Source organism: Hydractinia symbiolongicarpus, chromosome 1 (genome assembly GCF_029227915.1).
Source record: "Hydractinia symbiolongicarpus strain clone_291-10 chromosome 1, HSymV2.1, whole genome shotgun sequence".
NCBI lineage: Eukaryota > Metazoa > Cnidaria > Hydrozoa > Anthoathecata > Hydractiniidae > Hydractinia > Hydractinia symbiolongicarpus.
The window spans coordinates 11,397,315-11,423,217 of NC_079875.1; the positions used below are offsets into that span (position 1 = coordinate 11,397,315).

The 25,903-nt window shown below is 33.5% G+C and overlaps 1 protein-coding gene and 1 long non-coding RNA gene across 3 annotated transcripts; both read left to right on the plus strand.

Moving 5' to 3' along the window:
- Positions 1-4,682: 4,682 nt before the first annotated feature.
- On the plus strand, positions 4,683-17,389 carry LOC130638631 (isocitrate dehydrogenase [NAD] subunit alpha, mitochondrial-like). The gene is made up of 12 exons (XM_057447019.1): positions 4,683-4,841; positions 10,470-10,514; positions 10,807-10,893; positions 11,243-11,357; positions 13,466-13,523; positions 14,408-14,537; positions 14,937-15,070; positions 15,317-15,419; positions 15,854-15,918; positions 16,734-16,818; positions 16,989-17,141; positions 17,218-17,389. The coding sequence occupies exons 1-12, from the start codon at positions 4,746-4,748 to the stop codon at positions 17,296-17,298; spliced, it is 1,152 nt and encodes a 383-aa protein (XP_057303002.1). The 5' UTR covers positions 4,683-4,745; the 3' UTR covers positions 17,299-17,389.
- A 2,991-nt stretch (positions 17,390-20,380) lies between these two features.
- On the plus strand, positions 20,381-23,606 carry LOC130638647 (uncharacterized). Of its 2 annotated transcripts, none has more exons than XR_008982361.1 (2): positions 20,381-20,786; positions 23,479-23,606. It is a non-coding gene; the product is annotated as an uncharacterized LOC130638647 (long non-coding RNA). The 2 variants fall into 2 exon arrangements; XR_008982360.1 differs by lacking the exon at positions 20,381-20,786 and adding an exon at positions 20,798-22,860.
- The last annotated feature ends 2,297 nt before the right edge of the window (positions 23,607-25,903 follow it).

Consider the following 25,903-nt stretch of genomic DNA (forward strand, 5'->3'; position numbering starts at 1 on the left):
CCGCATATATACGGGCGAGTTCGGGCGACATTTCAAATAAAATTGGCGTTTGCCCCCCGAAATCGCCCGGAACATTCCCGAAATGCAATTCCTTGTAACAAACCATGCGGACGATATTTGGGAAGAAGGCGCTTGAAGAGAAAGGAGTTAATATAGTTCATATATAAGTTATTTATAAAGTAAACTTTATCAAAAACCATCAAAAACAGTTCTTTTAAGAACTTCACTACCACATAGTAAGTTTATTTTAATTTTTATAGTTTTTTTGAATCACATTAGTGTCTGTTTTTTTTCTTTATCAGGCATTATTCGGGCCTATGCGGGTTTTTTCGGGCGAATCCTTATATTTTTTTCAAAACGCCGAACTCGCCCGAAAACGCCCGCACTTTTTACGGCGTATGCGGCTTATCGGCACCCTCGTTGCTGGACTCATCATTTGAACACTGCTAAAAAGCCTACACCCTGGAGGTAGCTAGCTATATGTGTATGTAATGTAAGTAGCTGCAGTATTTTAATTGTTTTTCTTTATGTAAAGTTCTGTAAAGTCCTGTAAAGTAGTCACCCCTGAAATTCAGCTGTGCAAAAAGAATGTGTAAGTTTGGATTTGGGAAAGAGAGAGCACTCGCATTTTTTTAAAAGTCCAATTGACGTTCGGCTAAACTTCAGAAAATGTACACAAAAAAAAAATAATAAAATATAAGTGCGTATTTGCGTTTGCAGCTTTTATATGACAAACAAGATTTCTCTGCACAAATTCTACAGTTGCTCCTGGCGTTCTCCACGAAACCACCCATCCACCATGACAAACGTCCATGTAGCTTTGCAGCAACAAAGGTTTATGAGCTTGTTCACACAAAGTAATGTAGCTAGCATGCTCAAAAAAAAAGGAGGCGGAGAGGTAGTCTAAAAGCGTATCAAAGTGTACAAGGGGAAGGGGGTCTTCGAAGGGCTTACATATCTATATAGTTAGCTACGCTTTAAAAAATTATTGCGGTTTTTTTAGGTATCTTTTCTGCAAGAAATGCGTGGTTATTTCAGCTTAACACCTTAGACCTGCCACAGTTACCAATTGTCCTTTTTTCAAGTAACGTGTTATAATTAATAGTCATTAAGTTGATTTTTCATGGGAGGGGTAATCTGTAACTCGGGAAAGGGGTAAGTCGAAAGCAAAGCATACAATGGAGTATAAGATTGACGATTTATAATATGTACGCATTTTTGAATAGACCCATTATAGTAGTTGTTGACAAATGATTTTTGTCTGTTTTACCCGCATGTGACTGGTTAATCCTTGAAATATAACTTCATTTTTGGATTGCTTATTTGATCAATTATATACTTTTTTAGAGTCAAAAAAAGGACAAATTTAATGGAGATCCTAACTGGAAATATAAAGGACGTACTTGTAAATGATTAAAGGAAAAGTCCTTCTGATACGTTACAACCAATAAACCACAAGGTCTTTTGGCTTAAACTTGCAGAAAAACTTGCCACCATTAACATGAACTGATGCATATATCTATAGATTTTGTTTTTGCAGATTATGCCTTTAAATTTTTTAAACTATAAATTTGATTTAAAAAATATTAAAGCTGCAGGTATAGACCTGCAGCTTTAATATTTTTAAAGTAACCGTTGGCCTGATTTTTTTTATATTTTTATGTTGTATGATATATACTTTTACATTTTTTATGCGTGTGTCTGAACAAAGTGTTATTTGTCCTAAAATCTTATTTTTTGATTGGGATTTTTTAATTCCTTTTTTAAATAAATATTTATAAAGTTTTATTTTAAATGCTTCACAGACTGCATTTTAAACATTTTGAAAGTATCAATTGTGCATGCAAAACAGTATAAATATAATCCAATTTATAGTGAGGTAGAATGTGGCAAGAAATTCATCCGTATATCACTGTATATAATACTGTGCAAAATAATTCTTTAAAAAACTTAACTGGAAATATTTTGTTATTCTTTCCGGATCCTAATAGTTATAGACCGTTTGTTGCTCTTGCAAAAATCCACTAGAAACAAAGTCGAATGTGCATGTAACTTCCAGATTTAAACCTAGCTTGCGGAGGTAGAATGTGCACACGTGATCAGATAAAACTGAGTATCCTTTCATTGTGCACTTCGCGTGTTGGTGCAACCTCGACCCCAGGGTTTATAAAAAGAGAACCAGCCCTGGGGTAAAGGTTGGTGTTGGGGCTAATCATCGCTTTGGAAAATAACGGTTGCATATGTATCAGCTTTGAAAGAACAACTGTCGTATCATGGTAAACAAGGGCGGCAAGTAGTTGCAACTATATACTAGTATCTTTTTTCAGATATCTATCTATCTCTTCAATAATACCCGTCGTCTGTCTGTCTGTGTGTCCGCGAAAGCCGTGTCCCGTAACGGAAACACAAAATTTTTAAAATGAGCATCAATACCAAATGCGATATATTTCTGTCCATTTTGTTGCAACGGGTTAATTTAAACGACGGGAGAACCCGTGCATTTTTCCACGAATGCGAATAATAATAATAACAAACAACAAATTTTAATGTTAAATTTGTATGTCAAGCCAAGGGATACTTGAATGTAAAGCATCTGGACACCAACAATTAGTGAGGTTTTGTCAACAAAAAGGAAGCCAGGAAATCTGATTGACAAATATTCCGTGTGTGGTTAAGAAAAGTAGTGAAATTGTTGGACATCTTTCGCTAGGAAAAGATGAAAAACTGTTTTTCACTTTTTGAGAGCATTGTCTTGGTAAAGGGGAAATCTGTTAAACTTAGGTGACAGTGATAGGATACAAGTTCCGTGTATTTCGAAAGGAATTTATTGATATTTTACAGAAAACATTATTGTGTTATAGTGAATTGTTAGAAAATAAATTATTTTCTAAAAAATATGTAATATTTTTACCTTTTTTTACTAACAATGACAATGTCTCCAATGTGATGCATGAAAAACTGCTATGATCATATTTTTTGGCATACTTGCGAGAGCTCTCTCTTTTAACAAGTTGCGGTCTAATAGAATGTTTGACTATGTTTTGAAAAAATCATTGGAGCACCACAACCACTGCCAAATTTATCAAAATTACTCTCTCTTAATTTTTGCTTTTTGTTAGAAGAGTTGTCTTTCACAGCTTTCAAATACTTTTCTTTATTTTTGACCCAGGTCGAAATTGTAGTTGGGAGTACCGCATATTTGATAAAAACATCTTTGTTTTAAAGCCCTTTCTCTATTTCTTTTTGCTTTGTACTTTTCATTCAATGTTTTTACAGTAAGCTTCCTTTTGATATGTCCAGAGTAAAACGTAGGTAAAAGATCACGAAGTGGAGAAAGAGACATTCTGTAAAGCCTTTGAAAAGTAAACAAAAACGAAACCGGTTCCTATCAGCGGCATTTTTTGAAAAGTTCGAGATAAAGATTGTAATTTGTCCAAATGGAGACCGTAAATAATGCTGACGGGACCGAAGTTTTTCAATATTCGGAATACCTGGTCGGATTTTACAGGCTCTAATAAAAAAGCGTGAGCAATTTTGGTCTTGTGCTAAACAGAACGAAATTTTCTCGAAAGAAGGCAATGAAATCTTGCAAAGCGTGACAGTAAAATACGATGTAATTCTTAAGCAGCCTGCTGATTTTATTTTCGCAAAGATACAGCTATCTTTCAATAACATTTAGCGCAAATTTTCCTAAGTTGTTGGCACAATTCCGTTGGCAGCTTCGCTCCGAGGCCTTTCTTTTTATAAAATCTCGGTATTAAAATGAAGAATTTCAAGTAGGATTATAATCATCACATGAAATATTATTCCAGCCCAGGTGGTGATGTATTCATTTAAGCTTTTTTGTAACAACCAGTAAAATCCGTTCTGACTGAGACTGGTTGTTCTTATTTTTCGTGCCTTTCCCAAGCATGATTTGTTTTTGCTTTTCTTAATAGTTAGTTTTCTTAATGTTCCTAATAATTGCTCTTAATAGTTCGTGCTGTCTCTTATCAATAAAACGACAATTTTGACTGCTTAATTGTCCCGCCAAACTCGTTGAGATTTCAGTTTTGTAACAAACAAGTCAAAAAAAATGAAAAAAAGACTAGTTCGGGATGAAACACACTCGTCCCCAAGGTTTTTTGTCTTTGTGATATGAAAGAAGACGGCAAAAATTTTTGGACGTCATTTCGTCAGGCAAAAACCCTGGGGACGAAACACACCATGGTAAGAAACTTTGGGAAACAATGTTTTAAATAAATATACGTACTGCATATTTTTTTGTCAAATAACATCGCACGATGTCGTCAAATAATAATGTACGATGGCGGAATACAGGAACAGTAGCCATCTGAAACGCATGCGCGTTATGTAGCTATGCTTTAACGATTCTCTGGCAATGCTATTTGTTTACATTTATAGCAATAATTTTGGTTGCTAAGGTTAAAAGTTTACTGTGTGTTGTATACAGCCCGTTGTGAAGGCTTTTTAGCCAATCAGTATAAACAGGTGGAAAATAGTTATTAGTTTATAATAGTTAATATAAAAGCTTTTATTTTGTATCAGACTCTACCTTTAAAGCATTTTTAAGAGGAGGAGCAGTAAAAAGGAAGTATTTGTAATTGTTCCGGTGTGCGCCGTGTGTTGTTCTGGATAACTTATGCCGGGGAGTTCTGGTTTCCGGTTTATTCCGATGTTCCGTGTTCCCACCGTTCAGCGTTTTACACTAAGCCCAAATCAATCGTCTAGTTTGTTGATACAAGATGGTTGCCGGCGCAGCAGTATTTGGTAATTCTTTCGCAAAAGGGGCATCCTGGTGTGCCAAATACTTGGCCGCATCAAACAAAAGATATTCAAATGTAATGATATGTTTTAAATTAGTAGCATACCTTTCAACCATAGACGACTCGCGTTGATCTTAGCAAAGTTAACAAAATTTTCTCTTTCAACAAAAGGTCCTCTCCACCCAAAAACCAGGGTGCCAGCAACAATCCTGAATTTTTTAGGACAGGATAACATCATATTTGATGGTAGTTCAACGGTCCAAACTCTCTTTTTTTCTCCATATACTTACATTTTTATTTTAACGTAACATTTTCTAACATAGTCCAGTACAGATTATAGCTAAATGTGCAATGAAGTTCTTTATTGACTGTTTCTATTTTTTGGACTTTGATATGGGTTGGTTTTTCTAAGTGTATACTACCTTCACAAAACACTTGCCCTTTTTAGTCTATGGAGCTTATAGACACCCTTGTTCCCACCACAGCACTGCCCTAAAGTTTTGAGGCAGACACAGGACACATGTCACAAACATTTAGGGCCCCATCAAAAATATGTTATGTTCGCGTCCTGAAGACCCCGCAAAAATGGGGGCAAAATTTGTTCCTAGTGCCAGTATAGCGCCACTCAACATCGTATGCAGACCCTTTTTCGCCGCCCTGTAAACTTGACATTGGTACTCTAAATAAATTAATTTTTACCGGAATTAATTTGCGCGAGTTTTTGTCAATTTTGGGAAAATTAGTTCTCACAAATTTTATTTTTCAAATATATCTTGTTGGATCAAAAAGTTTTTTCCGTTTTTTTTCCGACTTACCGACTCAGGTTTTTATTACCAAAAGTTATTCGGTCGGAGGACGCGAACATAACATATTTTGGATGGCGGCCGATGTCACAGTTATTTAACTAGCTAAGTGGTTTTTTTTTAATTCTTTTATATACCGTATTCATTACAAGGTTATCTAAACAAAAGACTCCAGATTGACTGCTTCTAACCTCGCTAAGTTTATATAGTACACAAGGGTGCAGACTCGCCGAAAACGCTGTATATATGGAGGGCAGCAGTGGGTGTTTTCAGTTTTTTTCAGGGTTTTTGTCTGTAACCGCCCGGAAAACCTAGACCAAATTGTGCCCAAAATGGAACGCAGGCAAGCTCATTTTCATTTAATTTTACAGTTTATTATTTTTAGGATTTTGTTACAACTATTTATAGAAGAAATGATATAAAAAACAGTCTTCCACTACCACTGCACTACATTAAATAAATAAGTTATGCATTAAAATAAATGTTTAAAAAAATGTTGTTTCAGGTTAATTCAGGTAACTCGTCTGACAGCCTGTGGTTTTGCGGCCTTTCCGGCAAGTCTGCACCCTCGTTATAGTACCGCTTAAATATAACCTTATGTACACAACAGTTATCACCTTCGCAAAAGCTTTCGATGACATAGGAACTTTTGTTGTCATTCTTAACCTATTACCTAAAGTTTGCATTAGATATTTTTGCATGTTGAAAATAATATATGTCTCGCACAACAACTTTAAGTAGCTCCTGTCAACCATTGTTATATTTAATTATTATAGCATTGCAGGTCAACAAGTATAATCTGCTGTATATCTTTAAAACAAAGCAGGTATATTCTGTATAACTTTCGAAACAGCACAAGAATAATTCCAGCTGTACAGCTTTCAAAACAACACAAAAAAACTTGCTGCATAACTTTTGAAAATAAGTTTTTTAACGTGCAAGTATTTTTATCTTTTCACCTTGAGTACTAGTAACATTCTTTTAATGAGGCAAATTATTATTATTTTTCCTTCGCAACTAAAAAATATAAACTGCATGCGTTATGCCAAAATACATAGAAAACGGTTGTCGTAACACCCTCCTCTTTTGTTATTTTTTATTATTATTTTTGTTGTTGTTGTTCCGACCATTCATTCTTATTTTTCCATGAACTTTCATTAAATCGGGCATTCGCTAATTTAATATTCGCTAATACAAGAAAAACATACATAGAAAATATGCTTGTCGCAACACCCTCCTCCATTGTTGTTTTTTGTTGTTGTTCCGACCATTTATACATTATCGATAAAATTATTTTTATTTCGCCGACAGACAAACCGTAAACTACTATCTACTTCTACTATCTACTTCACGCGTAGAAGAAGTAATTAAGTTGGAGTCACCTTATTTCTAAAATCCAATTTCTCATAAAAATACAAGATGCAAAAGAATTTTTAAATGTAAAAAAACAAAAACAAAGACACAAGATTAGCTATACACATCTAGTGTTTAATATTTTTAATGTTATTCACGATCAATCGCGACAATCACGATTAATAGTGACGATTGCGATAGCATCGTTATTTTTTATACATCGCGACTATCGTGAAGCTCTTCGTTAACATTTTTTCTATCGCGATGGTCACGATAGGATCGCGGATTGTTCGTGTCGCGCATGATACGCGCTCGCGATGTTAGGTGTCCTGATTCAAGTACTGTAAAATCACTGTATATACTGTTCTAATATAACAAGAACACGTCCCATAGAAGGTTAAAAATCGCTGTACTTCATTCTTAAGTGAGGTGACAATGACCCTACAAAGCTTAAAGATTGCTGTATTTCGTTCTGAAATGACGAGAAAATATTTTGTCCTAAATATCTCTGTATTTTGTTTAATATAGCCGTCAAAACTATTTTTTTCATTGTGGTAAAACAGTATTGAAAGCAGTTTGTGCCTATACATTTAAAAATATATAAAGTTCAACAGCTTTTGTGATTTTTAGTGCTTTTAAAAAAAAGCTTACATGTTACATGTGAGAACAAAATACTTTATCATATCTCCTGGTTTATGCACAATAATAACTATCAATTAACTTCATCTGTAAATAAAAGATATACAAAGGTTCTTTATGCAGACAAGAGGTTGTTACGCAGGTCATATAACTTGCATAAATCTAAAATTACATTTAGGCTGTATTGTACCTCAAAACAGATGCAAAATTAGGAAAACTTGGTAAAGCGAATTAACCAAGAGAGTAATATTTTCTAGCCTGTCAAGTTTCATAACAATATAGGTTTGTTGTGTATTTGATAAATGATTACAGAGATAACAATAGATTAAATGTTGTACCCCTACCACACAGTATTTTTATGACTGAGCTACCCTAGCGAAGTTTTGGGTTTCTGTTCTATTAAGTACACAAATTTCGGTACCATTAAAATTGGTGACATGGTTTAGATCCTAGATGTAGGGCTCAGGATATGTTATGCTCTTCGTTTTTCTGCAGTCATTACACACCATTAACTGAATGTGCAGTGAGAAAAGTGTGAAAATACCACAAGATTTTTTTGTCATGTCATCTTGTAAAAATCAGCCATGTACAGTACCGCAATGTAACTTTACATGTACGCGAGTTTTACGACTTCATGTAATGATCTCATGTCTATATAAAGAACCTTCACATATCTTTTGTTTATACACAAACTTTCTTCTATTGTTATCGTTTTGCGCGAGTCATAACAATAAGATTTGATGAATCCTTTTGTTGGCACATGTAACATGCATGTTATTGTTTAAAAGTGTTAAAGATCTCAAAGGCTATTTAACAAGTTATTTTAGAAAAATGAACGAACATAACATGTAAAAGTTACATCATTAAATTGATTTTGTGTTATTGAAATCCAGAGGTCTTAATATTTAAAAGCCTTTTAAACGTTTTAGTAATATTTCTTTATCATCAAAGCATATTTTTTAACATGCTAAACTTTTAAAAGTTTTTTTATAAAAAGCAATGTTTAACAACGCAAACGGAAAAACCCTACGTTCGAGCCTTTTCCCTCATGATGAGATTTCAAAAACAATTGAATTTTAATACCGAACAAAGAAGAAATATGAAAATATAACTTTTGACGTTCTTTATAGATGAAAACACTCATTGTGAGGACATATTGTTTTTGCTATGCGATCTAAAAAAACATTTCCATCGCTCCTTTTTGCTCTTCAATTTGTAAAATGCGATCGAAAAAAGCTTTTCTATCACCGTTCTTTGTTCTTAAGCAACAAAGCTTTTCAATCGTCGTTTTTCGTTCTAAATTTTTTAAAAGCCTTCTAAAAAAACCATTTCTATCGCCGCTTTTTGTTTTTAAACTTTTAAAATGCGACCTAAAAAAAGCATTTCTACTGCCGTTCTTCGTTCTAAAATTTTTAAAAAGCGATCTAAAAAAAGCATTTCTATTGCGTTTTAAAAATTTATAAACAAATGGTTTCCGTTCGTGCGCGTACATGTAAAGTTACGTTCGAGCGGTACTGTAAGCCATGCAAATGCAGAAATAAGTCATGTCATTATATACCGTTTTAAAGCTTAAAGTGATCCCGAGGTACTTTTACAAGTTGGACTTACCTGGAAGATTTTCATAAGAAGTTCCCAATGACATTTTCACTTTTTCTTAAAAGTTCATGTAACCTCAGATATCGTTTTTTAAATATTTGTTTTTCTTGCCGCCTTGATGGCCGCTTCGATCTTCTTGTTCAGATGAGTCCAACTTGTAAAAGTTCCTTGGGATCCCTTACTCTTTTAAAACCCAATTGTTCATACTTTCAAACCCCTTTTAAAATGCTTACACATCATTTTCATTTGTTTCTAAAGCAATAACAGTAGTTTTGAGCTATTGGAAATGGCTGTATTTACTGATTTATTAGCATGATAGTAAAAGCTGCTGTAAGCAGCTTACATTTTTTTCCATGATATTGAGCTGCTGACAGTGCTTTGCGGCACAGAATGAGTTAATTTATTAAAATGGAAAAAAACTATTATGTAAAATACGACAGCAAATTTATACAAATATTAATGTTTCGTGGAGCGTTAATGGTTGGGCATAAATTTTTAGCTTTTATTTACAGGGACTGAGCAACCGACCATTCCTATTTTTAGTGTGCTAATGTCTCTAAGTATCCTAGATATTTGTAATTGCCCATATTAAAAAATGCACCAGAACTGCACCAGGTTTTTTTTCAGGAGAATCATGCTCATACCTACAAACATGCAAAATGACTTAGGTGTGCTATTAATACTAAGGTTGACAAAATATTTTAAATATTTTCTTTAATACAGACAACAAAATTATGTATTATTTGTTAACTTTCTAGCCGTTACGGCACAACGTCAATAGATATAAAATGACGTCAAAACACTATGTAAAATCAGCAAAGCCATTGCATTGTACTTAAAAATTTGAGGCCAACAAATGAAAAAGGGGAAAATAACTAATGTCATGTCTAGGGACTCCTGTGAAATGCTGATGTTATTAAAATTTCTATAACTTCCAGCCTTTTCCATTGTCCTGCCTGAGTGGATTTTTTACAGGTTTATTGACTACTCCGTTATAATAATACAAATATTGCATGCATTTGTCTTTCTGTAGCAAAGTAGATCTGTTCATTTTCACTTGATGTAGCTGAAAATTTATCTCCTGTTAACTTTTTTGACATTAAGGCATATATAATCAAGGTACTAGACCTGACATCAATGCATTTATTAGGATTAGTGAAACTATTGCGTTGAGCTTATGACTTTGAAACCAGGCGATGCTGGCTATTTTTCAACAAATAAACCTTATACTTTAAAAAACACTAAACACTACTCCTATGTACATGGTAATTTAACTTCAAAGAATAGTTACCTTAATAAAATCCTTTTTTAGATTGTATCACTTTCTTCATGTACAAAACGTGGCTACAGCACTGAGGTAAGTATCTCCCATATTTTGTGTGTAACATGAGCCAATTTGAGCGAAGGTATTCAGAAAATATTTTCATTAGAAGTGAAAAACGCAGTATATTATAATGCTGAAAGGCCTATTATAATTATTCCCTATTTTGTGCTATAAGTATGCACGAAATATCCTTGTGGACCTTCCACGGGCCCACAACTTAGCCTATATTATATGGCTGATTCTGTCAGTAAGCTAAAAAGTTATTTTCTTTAAAGACAGATTTTGTTCAATCAACAACATTATAACAGCTTTTTTTTAATTATAGAATGTTCGAAAAGTAACCTTAATTCCTGGGGATGGTATCGGACCAGAGATTTCAAGAGCAGTACAAAGAATATTCTCTGCTGCGCAGGTAATCTGATAATTTGAATTTTTTTAATTAACACAAATTCTATCAAACTTTATTTTTTTGCTCAGTGTTTGCTCTTTTATTTTTTTAATAAACCAGTTTTGGTTTAAGAGACTACAAGATATTTGCTTGAAAGTAAAGAGATTTCTATCGTGTGAGTTACAGATAATGTTTGAACTTTTTCAAAAAGGTGCCAGTAGGATGTGAAAGTTAGACTAAAAATAATACAGATGTGCAAAACGTGTCTACTGCCAGTTCTTGTAAGGATATGAATTCTTACAGCATGTTCAGTTTTGCAATAAAAACAATAGATTCATTTTACTTTTGTATAATGTTTTTTTCGTTATTGTAGGCTCCAATAGAATGGGAATCTGTTGACGTAACACCGGTAATTGGTTTGGACGGAAAAACTCAAATTCCACCTGCAGCAATAGAATCCGTCAATCGAACCAAAATTGGTTTGAAAGGTATGAAAAGAAATGCTGTAACATGATTTAATGTAGTAACTATACCATGTTTTTAAACAGTTTTCTGTTTCTTTATCGGCTAGCATATAGCTGCTAAAGTTCATGGCTATTTCATAGTGGAGAAAAATGTTACGAAAAAATAATTCGATTTACCTTCTCAGTTAAAGCAGGATATCTCAAGAACGAAATAAGATTTTTATATTCTGTAAAGAGAATAATTCTCAGATAAATTGTCCATATTATTAAGACAAAAAAAGTTTTGGACACCTGTCCGAAATTGGTAAATTTAGGCCAAAACTTCTAAAAATGTCTTACAAATTATCGTTTAGATGAATGTCTTCCAAATATCTCTGGAGTAAAATTAGGAAAACATGTTTTTTATGGTCCACAAGGTTGGGTTAAATATCTAGAATGAAAATTACTTAATTTTATTACTGTCCGAAATTGTCCAAAGGGCTATTTTTAGGCCAAATTGATATGTGACAAACGGCCTTTAGAGTCTCAATGTATGCTTAAAGTTTGTTTATTAACTGAATAAAAAACATTATGGATTCTGAGGCCATTAAAGATGATGTAGGTGATATATTAAAAGGCTTTTTTGGTGCTAAATTTTTTCGGGCCGAATATGTGACATCTTTATATTAAATAAAACGTCATTCAGAGTCTACGGTTTTAACATTTTTGTTTATCATGTTAGTAGAAAATATCTCAAGTTGTTCATAAATAGGTTATTTATTATATACATTAAAATATATACAAAGAAATCATTTTGTGCTTCTTTATAAATTGTATATGATAACACCCAATCTTGTGATAAAGCCAAGATTAGCTAGCCAGCTAGCTATAAACATCTTTTCAACAACAATTTCAACAATTTCATCTTGAGAAAGCCCACCAAAGTTTTAACTAAAAATAAAAAAAAAGTATTAAGTTACTTAGCTACAGCATACGATGCAAAATGCAAAACTGAAGGACCAAAAATAGCTACTTTTTACAGAAAAATATAAAACAGGAGAACAAAATTAAAACGGATAACAATTATCCACGTCTAAACCTTTAAAACAATTTCCTAATTAAGGGTGCTCTAATAGCAAAAAAATAATATCAAAATCCCTGCAAAATAAAGTAGTTTACTCGTGCTTTGTCAACCTTTAGCTAGCTTCAAAATTGCTAAGACACTGTTGTTATTCTAGCATTTTCAAAAAATTCCAAACAGGGATTCCCGGGTCGAGCAATCAAGGCCAAAGTAAACACTAGGTCGCCGTATTTTTTTGGAAAAAACCCATACCTAACAAAACATTAAATGCCATCGCTATGACTCTCTTAGAAGTTTAAATAATTATTTGATTAAAGAGAAAAGGGATCACACTAGTTTGGCAACTTTTTCTCCTCTGTTTTAGCGCCTAAAGAAGACTCTAACTTAAAATTTAAGTAGTTTATAGTTTGCAAGACTATCAGTACACGGTAAGGGCCGATAAAGCCATGTTTCCAGGCTCCCCATACCAATTTTCAAATCCGTACCTAGAAGCGAGGCGTTGGCACAAGGTTGGAAAGATGGTATACAAAAATATATGTTTTTTTTTTAATTTTGTGCATTTTGTTCGACAAAAATAACTTGAAATCTATAACACACATGTATAACATATTTATATATTTAAAAAGAAGAAGAGCAGATCGTTTTAATACTTTTTATTTCAGTAAAATTAAAACAATACAAAAAAAGTTTCAATAACTTAAAAAATGATAAAAATACAAAATTTCAAAAAAAATTGTAAAAAAGCCATCTTAATTTTGTAGGCGGTTTGACCGTAGTAAAACAGCCGTGGGTTCTTGGCACCAAAGGTACCAGAAATCTAAGAAGGGCAAATTGCTCTTTAAAAAACAAAGTTCAAGAAATCCTTAAAATTTCTCTCTCATTAATTAAATGCCAATGTAAATATGTATGTAAACAATTTGTAAATTGCATGCAGATTCAAATCAACTTGGTAAACAGCAATAAAACCTTAAAATTAAACATGCTTTCTTGAAAATAGAACAACGTCAACTCTTCGCTGAATTAACAACATTAATTCTTTTTTTGCCCATGACTCCTAAAAATTTTATTTTAGGTCCACTGGCCACACCGATTGGAAAAGGACATGTATCATTGAATCTTACTCTTAGAAGGTAAGGCACACTACGTGCAATGTATCCATAAATTTACGGTACAAACCAACTGCAGATTATTACAAGGTAGACAGTGATCCATATTATGCATGGTGAAACAAAATACTATAAATTATATGTTCTAAAAACAGATGGATAAGAAATCGTCATTAAACTCGTCTGGCATTTCTTGAATTATATTTTAAAGATTTGATTTGATTTGCCTCGCAACTTATTTTACATTCATTTTCGAAAAAAATTGTTGTGAGATAAAAATAATAAATTCTGTGAGAATTGAATCTTGTGGATTACCAAAATTCTTCAGTTTCAGGAATTAATTCACCAACATACCCGTGCCCCCTGTAACTGATAAATTTAGCTCCTGTAAAGTAATTGTTTCCGTATTAGCCAGATAATTAGTTACTGGTAAGGTTACTGCTCTGTAACCACTATCGGTATACGTAACCTTATGAAATCAACAATTGATGTTATCATTATCGTTACCGATAATAACATTTTTGGCCTGAATTGTCTCCTCTGTGGGTTGCTAAGACAATTCTCGAAAGATATGGAGACAAATTTTATTACAGTAACCACAACTCCTTCCCTGCTTTAAGTTTTTACAGTAAACAAAATCCAAAAGATAAAAACATTGTAAAAAAACGATGTCTTATCTTGTCAAAATAACTCTTATATGCAAGAAAATCCACACAAAATTAAAAATTTTTGGTCAAAAGACCCTCTTTGCTTGTTACAGCCTGGTTGCTGTAAAAAAAAGTGTGTAGAAGCACAGTACTAATTGCATTTGGAAGTCTATAGAGGTTTATTTATTTCAAGGCTTAAGATAAAGAAACGTTTCCATTTCTTTTACATATTGTCTGTGTGAGCAGCTCATTTATTTTTAGAACTTTCAATTTGTACGCAAACGTTCGACCTTGTCGCTCTATAGAAGGCTTTAAAACTGCATACGATAATGTCGATATTGTGACCATTCGTGAGAACACTGAAGGTGAATACAGTGGAATTGAACATATGGTAAGACGCTATTTCTTTTCCTCAAAGCAACAACACTATCTTTGCCATACTTACACGGGCTAGTCTACTTTACTTTGAAATTTAAGCCATTGGTGGTTGAATATCTCTTTTCTTGCTAAAGATGAGGTTTTACCCAAGATATCCGAAGGATTTGGCGGTGAGAGATAACCATTTTTCTACCCATATTTAATTCACTTTCTTGGGTTTTCTTGTGTGTAACGTTTTTTTATCAATATTAAAATACCCACCCTCCCACATCCCTTCCCTGCACTCTACGGAATTGTTTAAAGAGGGGTACACATCTTCAGATGTGGAACATTTAGTGACGGTGTCTTTTGAGCAAAGGCAAAAATAAGTAAAATAATTTGTGTTGAAAAATTCTTTGATTTGAATCTATAGGTGGTTGATGGAGTTGTACAAAGCATAAAACTCATAACTAGACCAGCTTCCGAAAGAATTGCAAATTTTGCTTTCGAATACGCTCGTGCAAATAGAAGAGATAAGGTCACTGCAGTACACAAGGCAAATATTATGTGAGTATTTTCGACGTACTGTATATTAAAAATAAGACGTTACGATCTGTATTGTTTTTTTGGTCGGTCGGTCGGTCGGTCAGTCGGTTGTTTATTTAATGAATCGTGAATGTCCAGAATCAAAGTATCAATATTAAATCACTGCTATTTATTGTAAAGTGTAAATCAAGCCTTAGATTTTGTTGTTAAAATTTGGTCACGTTTTGTAACCATGTAAACATGCACAATTCTGTTTTCTGTGTGTAGGCGTCAATCAGATGGATTGTTTCTTCAGTGTTGTCGAGAAGCTTCAGAGAAAAATCCTGATATTAAGTATACCGAGGTATTCTTAGACACAACATGTCTAAATGTAAGTTCGCATTTCTGTTGATGTTTTTGCTATGAATTTATTAATATGCAGTGAAACCTCCCTAATTTAAATTCTTGCGGGGCAAACATTGACTTGAGATAAAGGAGGTTATCCCACAGGACAAAGATGAATAAATAAAAATTATCTCCAAATATCGACTTTGCGCAGGTCAATTTCAACCAAAATGTTCACTCTTGACCGAAGATCGTTATGAAACTAAAAAATTACTGGACAAATCAAACTGTCCATCATGAGGTGTCTACTTTAAAGTATGTCTGGTTCAGGGAGATTTTATTGTGTTTTCTATATTGTCGGCCGTTTTAAATAACTTGTGGATTTTTATCATGCGTGAGTAAAGATTGGGAGGGGGTGGCGAGAGGGGGTGGAATACCTGATATCACTTTATAGTACATTTAAATATTTTTTTCATATAGATGGTGAAGGATCCTTCCCAATACGATGTATTGGTAATGCCGAATTTATACGGGGACATATTAAGGTAATGATAAATCGCACCTATAATTATAGTATCAACCGCCCGTATGTAAACAGGTGACAGGAATGCTTAACTATTCCTTCAAGATTTTAGATTTGCGCTACGTTTTTTTTTCGTAAACTTTTGATCGTCCACTAATGAAAAGAATTACGAGTTAATGCGGCTTGCTGAAGGATTTTATTCTACGTTTTGTTTTGTCAAGTTGTGTCATAAAAATCTATATCACAAATTATTTAGGCACAATTTTTTCCCGCAAATTTCCTCGAAAATAAAGTACTGCTTTAACACTTTAACACTTTTACGGATTCAAAGAAAGAGTCCGGTTTTAAATCAAAAACGTAATAATTTGAAAACGGAAATATTTTATCCGTTTCCATTCTCTTTACACTCGCGTACTAAAACGTTTAAGTTTTTGAATAACCAACTTCATATTATACCGAATTTATTCAGATACATGCGTTTTTCTTGAAAATTTACACCGAATCGAGCAATTATCCCGCATTCAAACGAGTACGGAAAATACTTTTTTCGGAAACAATTCCATTGGCAGTTTCCAGCGTTTGAACCCCTGCCGCTCAAAATGCTTAATTTCCATTAATTAAAGATGGCAGCATTTTCTTAGCTTTCATTGATTATTAACTAAAGGCTTGGAAGTTGACTCTTTTATTTACTGTTGTCAAAATACAGTCGCCGCGGCTAGAAAAGGGATCTAATGCAGGTATTAAACGCTAGAAACCGCGGCTAAAAAAGCAATAATGGAAAACAATTCAAGTTTTATTTATTTATTTATTTATTTTACGTGTTTTTATTTTCTTCAGTGACTTGTGTGCTGGTTTAATTGGAGGGCTTGGGTTGACACCCAGTGGTAATATTGGTATGAATGGTGTAGCTGTGTTCGAAGCGGTACGTCAGATAAGTTTTCTTTAAAAAAAGTTCACAGGACTAGTACTTTTTTCTGAAACGTTTTTGGTAGTACGTGTTTTACAGATTTTGTAAAATCATTAGGTTTGTGATAATGTAAAGCTTTGCATATAGCTCTGCAAAATACGCTTCACATTCATATTCCTGTTTAGGTTCATGGCACAGCACCAGACATCGCTGGTGAAGATAAAGCAAATCCAACCGCGCTCCTCCTTAGCGGTGTTATGATGCTCCGTCATATGAAGCTAAATAAATATGCTGACGTCATCGAAAAAGCTTGCTTTACCACGATAGCTGAAGGAAAGGTAAGCCCTATTATTCCGATCGGGTAAATACGGGGAATTAGGATTTAATTTGACTTATATTTCGTTTTTGTTATAGGCCACCACTGGAGATCTTGGCGGGAATTCTTCGTGCACTGCTTACACAGATGAAATTATCCGCCATATTGAAACGATGTAAATAATTTTAAATTTTATATTTCGTGCGTTAAAACTAAATGTATTTATTAAACAAAAAATTAGTTTTCTTAAATCTTAATGAAATCATTTCACTGTTTTTTTTCTTGCTCTGTACTTTTTTGCCCTGTTAACTTTGAGTTACAAATATCCCGTTTTCATTGGTGTAAAGATTTCTATCGTTACAAAAACTTTGATAAGACAGTGTGACGGTTTAGAGTTACCTCCAAAAAAAATGCTGACAAAATTTTCGTCACCTGGAGAATATTTGGTCACTTTTATGTTGGTCAAGGTGAGACGCAGTTAGAAGTAATGATTCTTTCTTCAGGGCAGCGCTAAGTAAATCCTCCTCCCCAAGACCTCTTTTTGCTTTTTAATATAATGGTACCCAATCGATATTAAAAAGTGAAAAGCGTTCCTGGGGACGAGGTTGCGTTAAGTAAAAATATGTCATTAGTTTTCCGAAGTTGTTAAGAAGTATTATAAAACTGTCGAAGAAGAAAAAAGTCATGAATACACGCGTTTTTGAGTGTTGTGTGATATTTCTTCAAAAATGGTTTAATTAATGTCCCAACTTTGATAAAATTAAAAGGTTTTCTTTGCAAACAAAGACTTCTGTCCTATACGGTCCTGATCGTATGAGCGAGTGACTAAATAAATCTGTCGGATGGACAACTAATTACAGCGCTAAAACGATGGGAAGCGTCATGATAAGATCGCTTTAGAATTGTCTCTTAACTATTGATATATGTTATAAGTTTCCAAACTAAAAATCAAATTTTATTAAGAACCATAATTAAAAAATTTAGCGTATCCAGTTCAAACTTGTCCATCCGACAGATTTTCGTTACATAAAAATCAATATTCCATGGATATATCATGTGTTTACAATCTATTATTTTCAAAAGTATCAAATCTTGGATTGCTTGAACCAGAGAGAGCTGATCTGGAAACTCCTGATATGGCATTGTTTTTTAAATTCCATGAATACCAATAGTCCATCCGACAGATAAATTCTATCAAAATAGGGGTCTAAAAGACGTTTTACTCTTCGTTATATTAGAGTAATTTTCAAATTTTAATCAATGAATCAAAGAACTAAATGGTAAAGTCAGAAGAAAAGCGAGAAAATAACCAGAAAAAGTATAGTTTAAAGTTTGGATCAATGATTTAAAAAATGAGAATGTCCATCCGACAGATTTTCTATTATTCCTACTATACCTTACTAAAGGGCACCTGGTTGTTATTAGCTGGATTAGAGAAGATAAACATATAAAAGAAGCCACAATCCAAAAAAACATTGACGAGTTCTATATCGAATGGAAACTGTCTGTTTCAACTCTGAAGAAACATATCCATCGAAAAAGAGAACAGGTGAGGAATATAATGCTGCCAGTAATTACACTCAAAACTTAGTATCTCTGAAGTCATCAAGTATTAATTAGGTATGATTTATTTTTCAAATTTATTTCCTTTTCCTGTTTAGAATTCTGCGTACAACAATGAAAAGAAAAATATGGAGCAGGGGACGGCATTAATTCACGTCGACTACAGCGAGAGTTATAAAAATAAACAGCAGGATGAAATTCAATCTGCATACTTCGGACAATCTTCATTCAGCATATTCACAGCGTGCGTATATTTCAAGCCAAACGCTTCTGCTGAGTTGGTCAAGAAGCCGGTAACAGTCATTAGTGAGAGTAGTGATCATTCACGGATCGCATCGATGACTTGCGTACACATGATCATAGTTGAAATTGAAAAGTTTGTGCAACTGAAGAAGATTATTTTATGGAGTGATGGCTGTTCAGATCTAGATTTGTGTTTAAAATTCTTTCACAATACAGATCAGATTTAGATCTAGAATGGCATTTCAACGAGGCCCACCACGGAAAGGGGCCAATGGACGGCATCGGTGGCACCATTAAGAACGTCGTTTTTCGACACGTTAAATCGGGAAAAGTCGTTGTCAATTCCGCAAAAGAATTTTGTGATGCTGCAAATCGGCTTGTTCCTTCAATCACATCACTCTTTCAAACAGATCTACTTAAAGAACCGGAAGATATTAACAAAGCGCCGAAGATTCCAGACACATTGAAAATCCACAAATGGTCACGGGAGGTTGTGAATGGAGGATGTGAGTTAAAGTTTTTTTATTTGTCTAACGATAAAGAACCATTCAAAATACAACAGTATAGTGATAATCGTATGCTAGAATGTGGCCATGAAGAAAAAGAATATGAGAGTTTATCTCTTATGAGGAGCATTTGTGCCCTGTGTGCTGGGTCATACGACCATGAAAATGAGAAGGAGGACTGGTTAAAGTGTTCAATATGCCTTCAATGGTTTCATGAAAGTTGCTTTTAGGTTATTTCAAATCATTTATTACGAATCTTTAACTGTAATGATAAATCTGTCGGATGGACTTTTCTTAGATTCGGTGACGATTTCTGCTGAGGGAAAAAGGATTTATAATCAATGAAAATCAGATAATTCAAGCATGGAAATACACCTTGCAAAATATAGCAAAAGTGAACATCTTTTTATAAAAGTGATTTCAGCATATCGATGCAAACATTCTTTATTTTTAAGTGATTAATCTGTCGGATGGACAATTTACCTTTTCTTGAGATTTCTAGAAATAAAAACTTTTTAGCTTCAAATCATTTACTGATTCGAAAACGACATCCAGTTAATAACTCGCAAAGACATAAAGAACTCGATTTTTCAAATGTTAAAATTTCGAAACAAAATTGTCCATCTGACAGATCCTTCCGACAGATTTATTGTATAACCTTGTAATGATATTTGTTCCATAAACATTTTTCTATGGTATATTTTGTCTTTTTGTCTTCATTAGATATATATTAATGATACCAGAAAACTTCAAATAGTGATGTCTTTTGTCCCTAATTCGATAAAAATCCAGGTTAAGTATTTAGCACCATAAATTGAAAATATATCGAATCCTTCCGACAGAAATAGTTTATGGTCGATTAAAGAAAATTGGAAATAAAAATTGCGTGTTTGCATACTTGAATCTTATTATCTTATGGCCTTGTTGATTTCCGCCGGCGAAGGCGGAATCTTTAATATCGCCTGGGAAGATAGAGAGATAGATAGATAGAGACAGCCCAGAGCCTGGACGCCTAAAACTTGTCCGGGCTAAAGCTTAAATCCTTGTTTTGACAGATTCTTTTCTGAGAACGAGGCTAAATTCAGTTTTAAAGACAATTAATTCTGATATATATCACAACCAAATCTCGGTATAAGTTACGGGAAATAGCAAAGCATGGTTTTCCTTTGTTACGTTGTGTCATTCGTAAAGAGTGAGCCAATGACATAAATTTTTAGGACTTACGTACAGGGCACTTTGGTTACACTAATAAGCGCAAGAAATGAACACATAAAATTTGGTGCTTATTACAAAAATACCAATGGGTTTGTTTACAAAGAAAACAGCCTCGATGTTGTTTGATGTTGTTCTTACAGGTAGCTTAGCTACTATAGTTACATTTAGGATTAAACTAGCATTTATTACTTAATACTCAGTAAAATAGGTCAAGTTTGAATATTAAACTTTTTCGCTATAGCTAGCTAGACTAAGCATGAAAGGAGCTGGGTTAAAAGTCAAAACTTAAAGAGGAAAATTACATCACATTTTTTAAGATTATACTACACATATTTGAGAACACCTGAAAAATGCATTGTTCATCAACTTACCCCATATGGCTAATATGGAAGATTTCTTCATAAAAAGCATCAAAACTTTTTTCATGTGGATTACTTTTACATTAACAAAAATTTAAAATTTGAAGATAAACTTTTGCGATTTTGTCATTCATTAGTTTTCAAATTTCTCGCTGGAAATTTTTAAGGTTTAAAACCCATGTCTCACAGTAACTTTTTCGTTCTTATCCTAATGTTAATACGTGAGTTGTGCAACAACTTTTGCAGGAAAATAAAAACACATCAAGAGAAAAAGTTTGTTATTAAAATATTATAAACTAGTTGTTAGCCCGTGGAAAATCCACGGTTCGCCCATCCTTTTTATACTGCATTGCGTGCTTCTCGCTATTGCACAGCTAAGCTACCATTTTGCGTGACAGACAGATGTATACGGGTATTATAATATAGATTAATTTCAAACCGATTAGTCCCTGCAGTCATTTTGGTGTCAGCGGTATGAAAAACTATGCAACAATACTAAGTAAAAGTCCTATTACTTCAGTAAAAATTGAAATAATGACTTGAAACTTAGTATTACATGTTTTTAGACCAGTTTGATGAAATGAACCCAAAAATTTTTTTTACTACTATCATAGCTTCTGAGTTCTTAATTTTGGCCATTTTTGGAGACGCCGATAAACTTTTTTTGACAGCATATCAATTTTGACAAGCCATGTGTACCGAAAACATTCTAAGTGATTCTCAGGATTAAAAATAATTCAAACAGATAAAATGTGTCCCAGGTTTAGGACTAAATACCTTATCCAGCTCAGAGAAAGTGGGAATGAGCTTCTAAAGCACAGTGTTAAATACATAATCTAAATTTTATGCCGTATAAATACAAAGTGGTTAGAAAGTTATTTTTTGTACACCTGGATCTGCAACACGTTTACCTTGCACTAATCGCCCCGTCTGGTGCCACTCGCAATTAATTTTTGAATATCCACAGGAACTTTTTATGCAAAATGAAAAATGCTAAACAACTGTATTTGCTTTGCAGAAGTAACAATAGGCTTTATCTTTATCATAAGTCGTGTGAATGTTGGTTTATGAAAAAGATATTATACCCTTAATGCTATAAGTGCTCCACTGGATTTGTAACACATTACACTAAGTGTCGTCCATGTGAAACAGTTTACGCTTTACTAAGTCTTAACCTGAAGACTTTAGGTCTTCCCACTTCAAGTGAATATTACTTCTGGCTATACTTTCCCAAATTTTGTTATTTCATAAAAGAAAACTGAAAATCTACAAAATTATTTATATATATGTGCAGAAATTTATTTATGAAATATAGGTTTCAGTTTGTTGTGGAAACATGTTTACCAACATGCAATGTCTTGCATACCTAACTAGCTATATACTCAAGTCTTGAATGTTCACTGTTATGGGAGGTCCAAATAACTACCTAGCTTTTTTTTATTTAAAATGACAGAATGCCTTACAAAATCTTTTGTGCAGCTAGCTACATTAAAGCAATATATTTAGCTTTTGTACTTTATCACTTAATTATTTAATAACAAATGCGCCCTGGAGTGCTGGCATGGTACTGGCTAGGTAGCTTAAAATCACAAAATAAATATTATCCAGATGTGACCATCCCTCATCATCAGACATCGGAACGGCGTTTCTGTTCTTTACTTCTCATTGTAGGGTACCTCAAATTCTTGTAAATCCAATTAACAAAAATTACTTAAGAATTCCTCTTCTTGTATATTTGCAGCTTATTGACACCCTCTTATTTTAGAATATTCTCAGAAATAATAGACCAAAAGAAATTACATCACAGTTTCTTGTCCACCGCCCACGTGTGTTTGAGAACAACCCACACAAAAAAGTTCGTTATTTTTTAAATTATTTGTGTAAAAATTACTATTTTATTCACAATAAACCACTTGTCAGTCATTTTATTCCTCCAAAAAGAATCCTATCCAAGGTGCTTTTCTATTAGTGCTGAATTTAATAATTGACATGATTCAGCATAGTTTTTAAAAGGGTCTGATTGCAAAATATGATTGCCAAAGTTCAGCACTTGTAATATTTTTGTATTTGTGTACTCAGCTTCTAAAACACCGACAAGAGACATTATAAGTTCCTCTGGGTGATTACATTAATGTTGGTTGAAAAAAACCTGAATGATGAGAAGCATGTGTTTTTGAATGGGTATAGGACAATAAACTTATTTAATTTCCTTTGGCCTTGCATCAATCAAATTCTGAAGAAATAAACACTTTTAAAATGATTTTGTCAAATTTGGAAATTGTTGGTATGGTTGGAACTTTGCATATAAAATTAGTAAAGTTGCCGGATTGTTTAGTTTTTTTCTTTTATACTTTTCCGAATTAGCCTTAATTATTTATGAGATGAAAAACAGCGCTTTCAATTCCATTGACTTGGCCATCCCTTAAAAGCACTGGAAGCTTCACTATATGAAAATGTTTTCTTTTTCTTTTAGATTGTGTGCAATGGGAGTGAGTGATGTAATCTTTCAATGCGTGTGATGAAAAGAAAGCGAAACCGTTATTGTTTTTTCTGCCAAAAATTTATTTAATAAATCTTGATAAAGTTAAAAAACTGTTTTGATTTGTTTGTTTTTGTTTTAATTGTTTCCCGTGAGTTTTCGAAATTCGTTCCAGCAGATTCTGTGGCTTCTAGTGCCGGTATTTTTACGTGAAAAAAATACTATTTTGTTGTAAGGTCATTTACGAAATCGTTAACGTTAGGACCAACTTCTGCGGGTTGTACAACTCGATGTATTACATATCTTTCGGAATACTGCTAAAAGTGTAATTTTGTATTGCGCTCTTTACTTTTATCATTCTGTGGGAAAAGGCGGTACAAAATTTTGACACGCGTTATTCGTTTTTGTTAGTTTCGCGTAATCTAATTTTCTCGCACATTTTGAAAAGAATATCCCACGCACATTAAATACTCGCGCAGTCTATTCGCAAAAAAAAAAAGAGTTAATTATCTTTAATTATCTTTAAGCCAATAAGAATCCTAATAGTGCAACAAATTGTTTTATTATCCAATGAACATTACTTTATTTTAAAGTTTATAATCGAAAGTTAAAGCTCGTGCAGTACAGCATAATGAAGATCGCCTTATAATGCGCCATCATTTCCCTCTGTACAATTTTGCAAGAACGTAGACTAAAGCTAATTATTCATGAATTTTAATTTAGAGGAATTGTTGAGGCTGAATATTTTTGGTGTAAGATTTATAGCTATAAAATCGTGACAATGTGTCATAAAAGAAAAAATAAGAATATGTAGTCTAAAAATAAACTTTCCTAACTGATTATGTAAAAAAAATTTGCTGCCACCTTTAAAGATATTTTCCAAGCTGTTTTTCAGAGAAAAAGAGAAAATAGATAAATTTTCAGCCTTGCCGTTGTTCTTATTTTGTTTTTATTGTTCATCAATTTTCAGGATTATTATTTTTCTTTTAAAATTGTTCCTATAGAGAAATGAAGTTTATGTAAGTTAAGTTAGCTATGATTTACAGTTACAATAATAATCAAAAATTGAATTTTAAAATTTTAGAATATATAATGATTTTGTTCCCCCAGTCTTCTTCAAAGTTCAGCACTTTTTCAGATTATTGCTAATGGCGGAAATCTTTAAGCCACAGGGCTTCTTGTATCTTTTGAAAGTATTCAGCAAATCTCATGAAAGCCCAACTTTTTGATATTATTCCCTAAAGTATCAAAAATCCATCCGACAGAAAAATCAATTTCGAAATATGCTCTTTTGTAGACTGTTATGAGAGAAAAACAGTTTGGAAGAAATCCTAAGAATTTAAAAGTGAGATCCTACAGACCTACAACTCCTTACAAAAAATTGGGACAACGACATTTTACAAAGTTGTTAAAAAATGAAACTCTCTCCAGTCGGTGAGGTGTGGAAGTGCTGTTTTACAGTTGCGTGGGTTATGTAGACATAGTTTAAATCGTGCTAATTCACGTTCGGGTCTATCAGGATGCCGAAAATGTGAGAAAAAAAGACCACGCTGACATAAGCAACAATTAGCACATTTTAAGAGTCGAGATTTAACATAAGATCCTAATTACGCTTGACATTGCGTGAACCTATTATTGGATTGACCTAAGTAATTACTTGTGGAATGAACTTCGAAATTTGCCCCTTTGTCTCAATACATTTTAGGAGTGGTTGTAGACGGCAATGATATTTGCGGGTACTAATTTAAAAAAAACCTCAATCAAAATACAGTATTCTCTCCAATTAACGGACACTCTAAAAGGTGGACACTTCTGATTAGCGGACACTTTATCCATGCACCGACCGTCTCACAAAAAGTCTCATAAAACACAGTCCAAAAAGCGGACAATTAATTAATTAGCAGACACTCTAATTAGCGGACAATATTTTTTCCACCAAAGAGCTTTTTTTCTCCCCAATTAGCGGACAGTCCAATAAACGATCTCAATAGAGTGGAATGAGAAATCCTCTCCTCCCTTAAGGAGAGACTAGAGATCGTAAAAAAAATTAGCAGAGAACAACAATTAATTAAAGACTTTTTAAAATAATTTGCGGCTTGAAATGCAAAACTTTCCAAAACGCAGACATTTCCAATTAGCGGACACTCCGGTCATACACCGATTTTGTCCACTAATGGGAGAGTATACACGCTTTTTTATAAAGATCAGTAGCATCTAACCTGAATCGTGTGTCAGCCAATTTGGAGCCATCTACTCAATTCGAACTGGCATAGTAGGCAAGCAAGTTAGAGCAATTCTTTACGTTTCATTGTCGGTTATGTAACATAATTACAGCCGGAAGGAAGTAAGACCCAGCCGGTAGGATGGAATCCCCAAGGACGTTAACACCTCCTTACTTACTTGCTTACTTACTTATTTT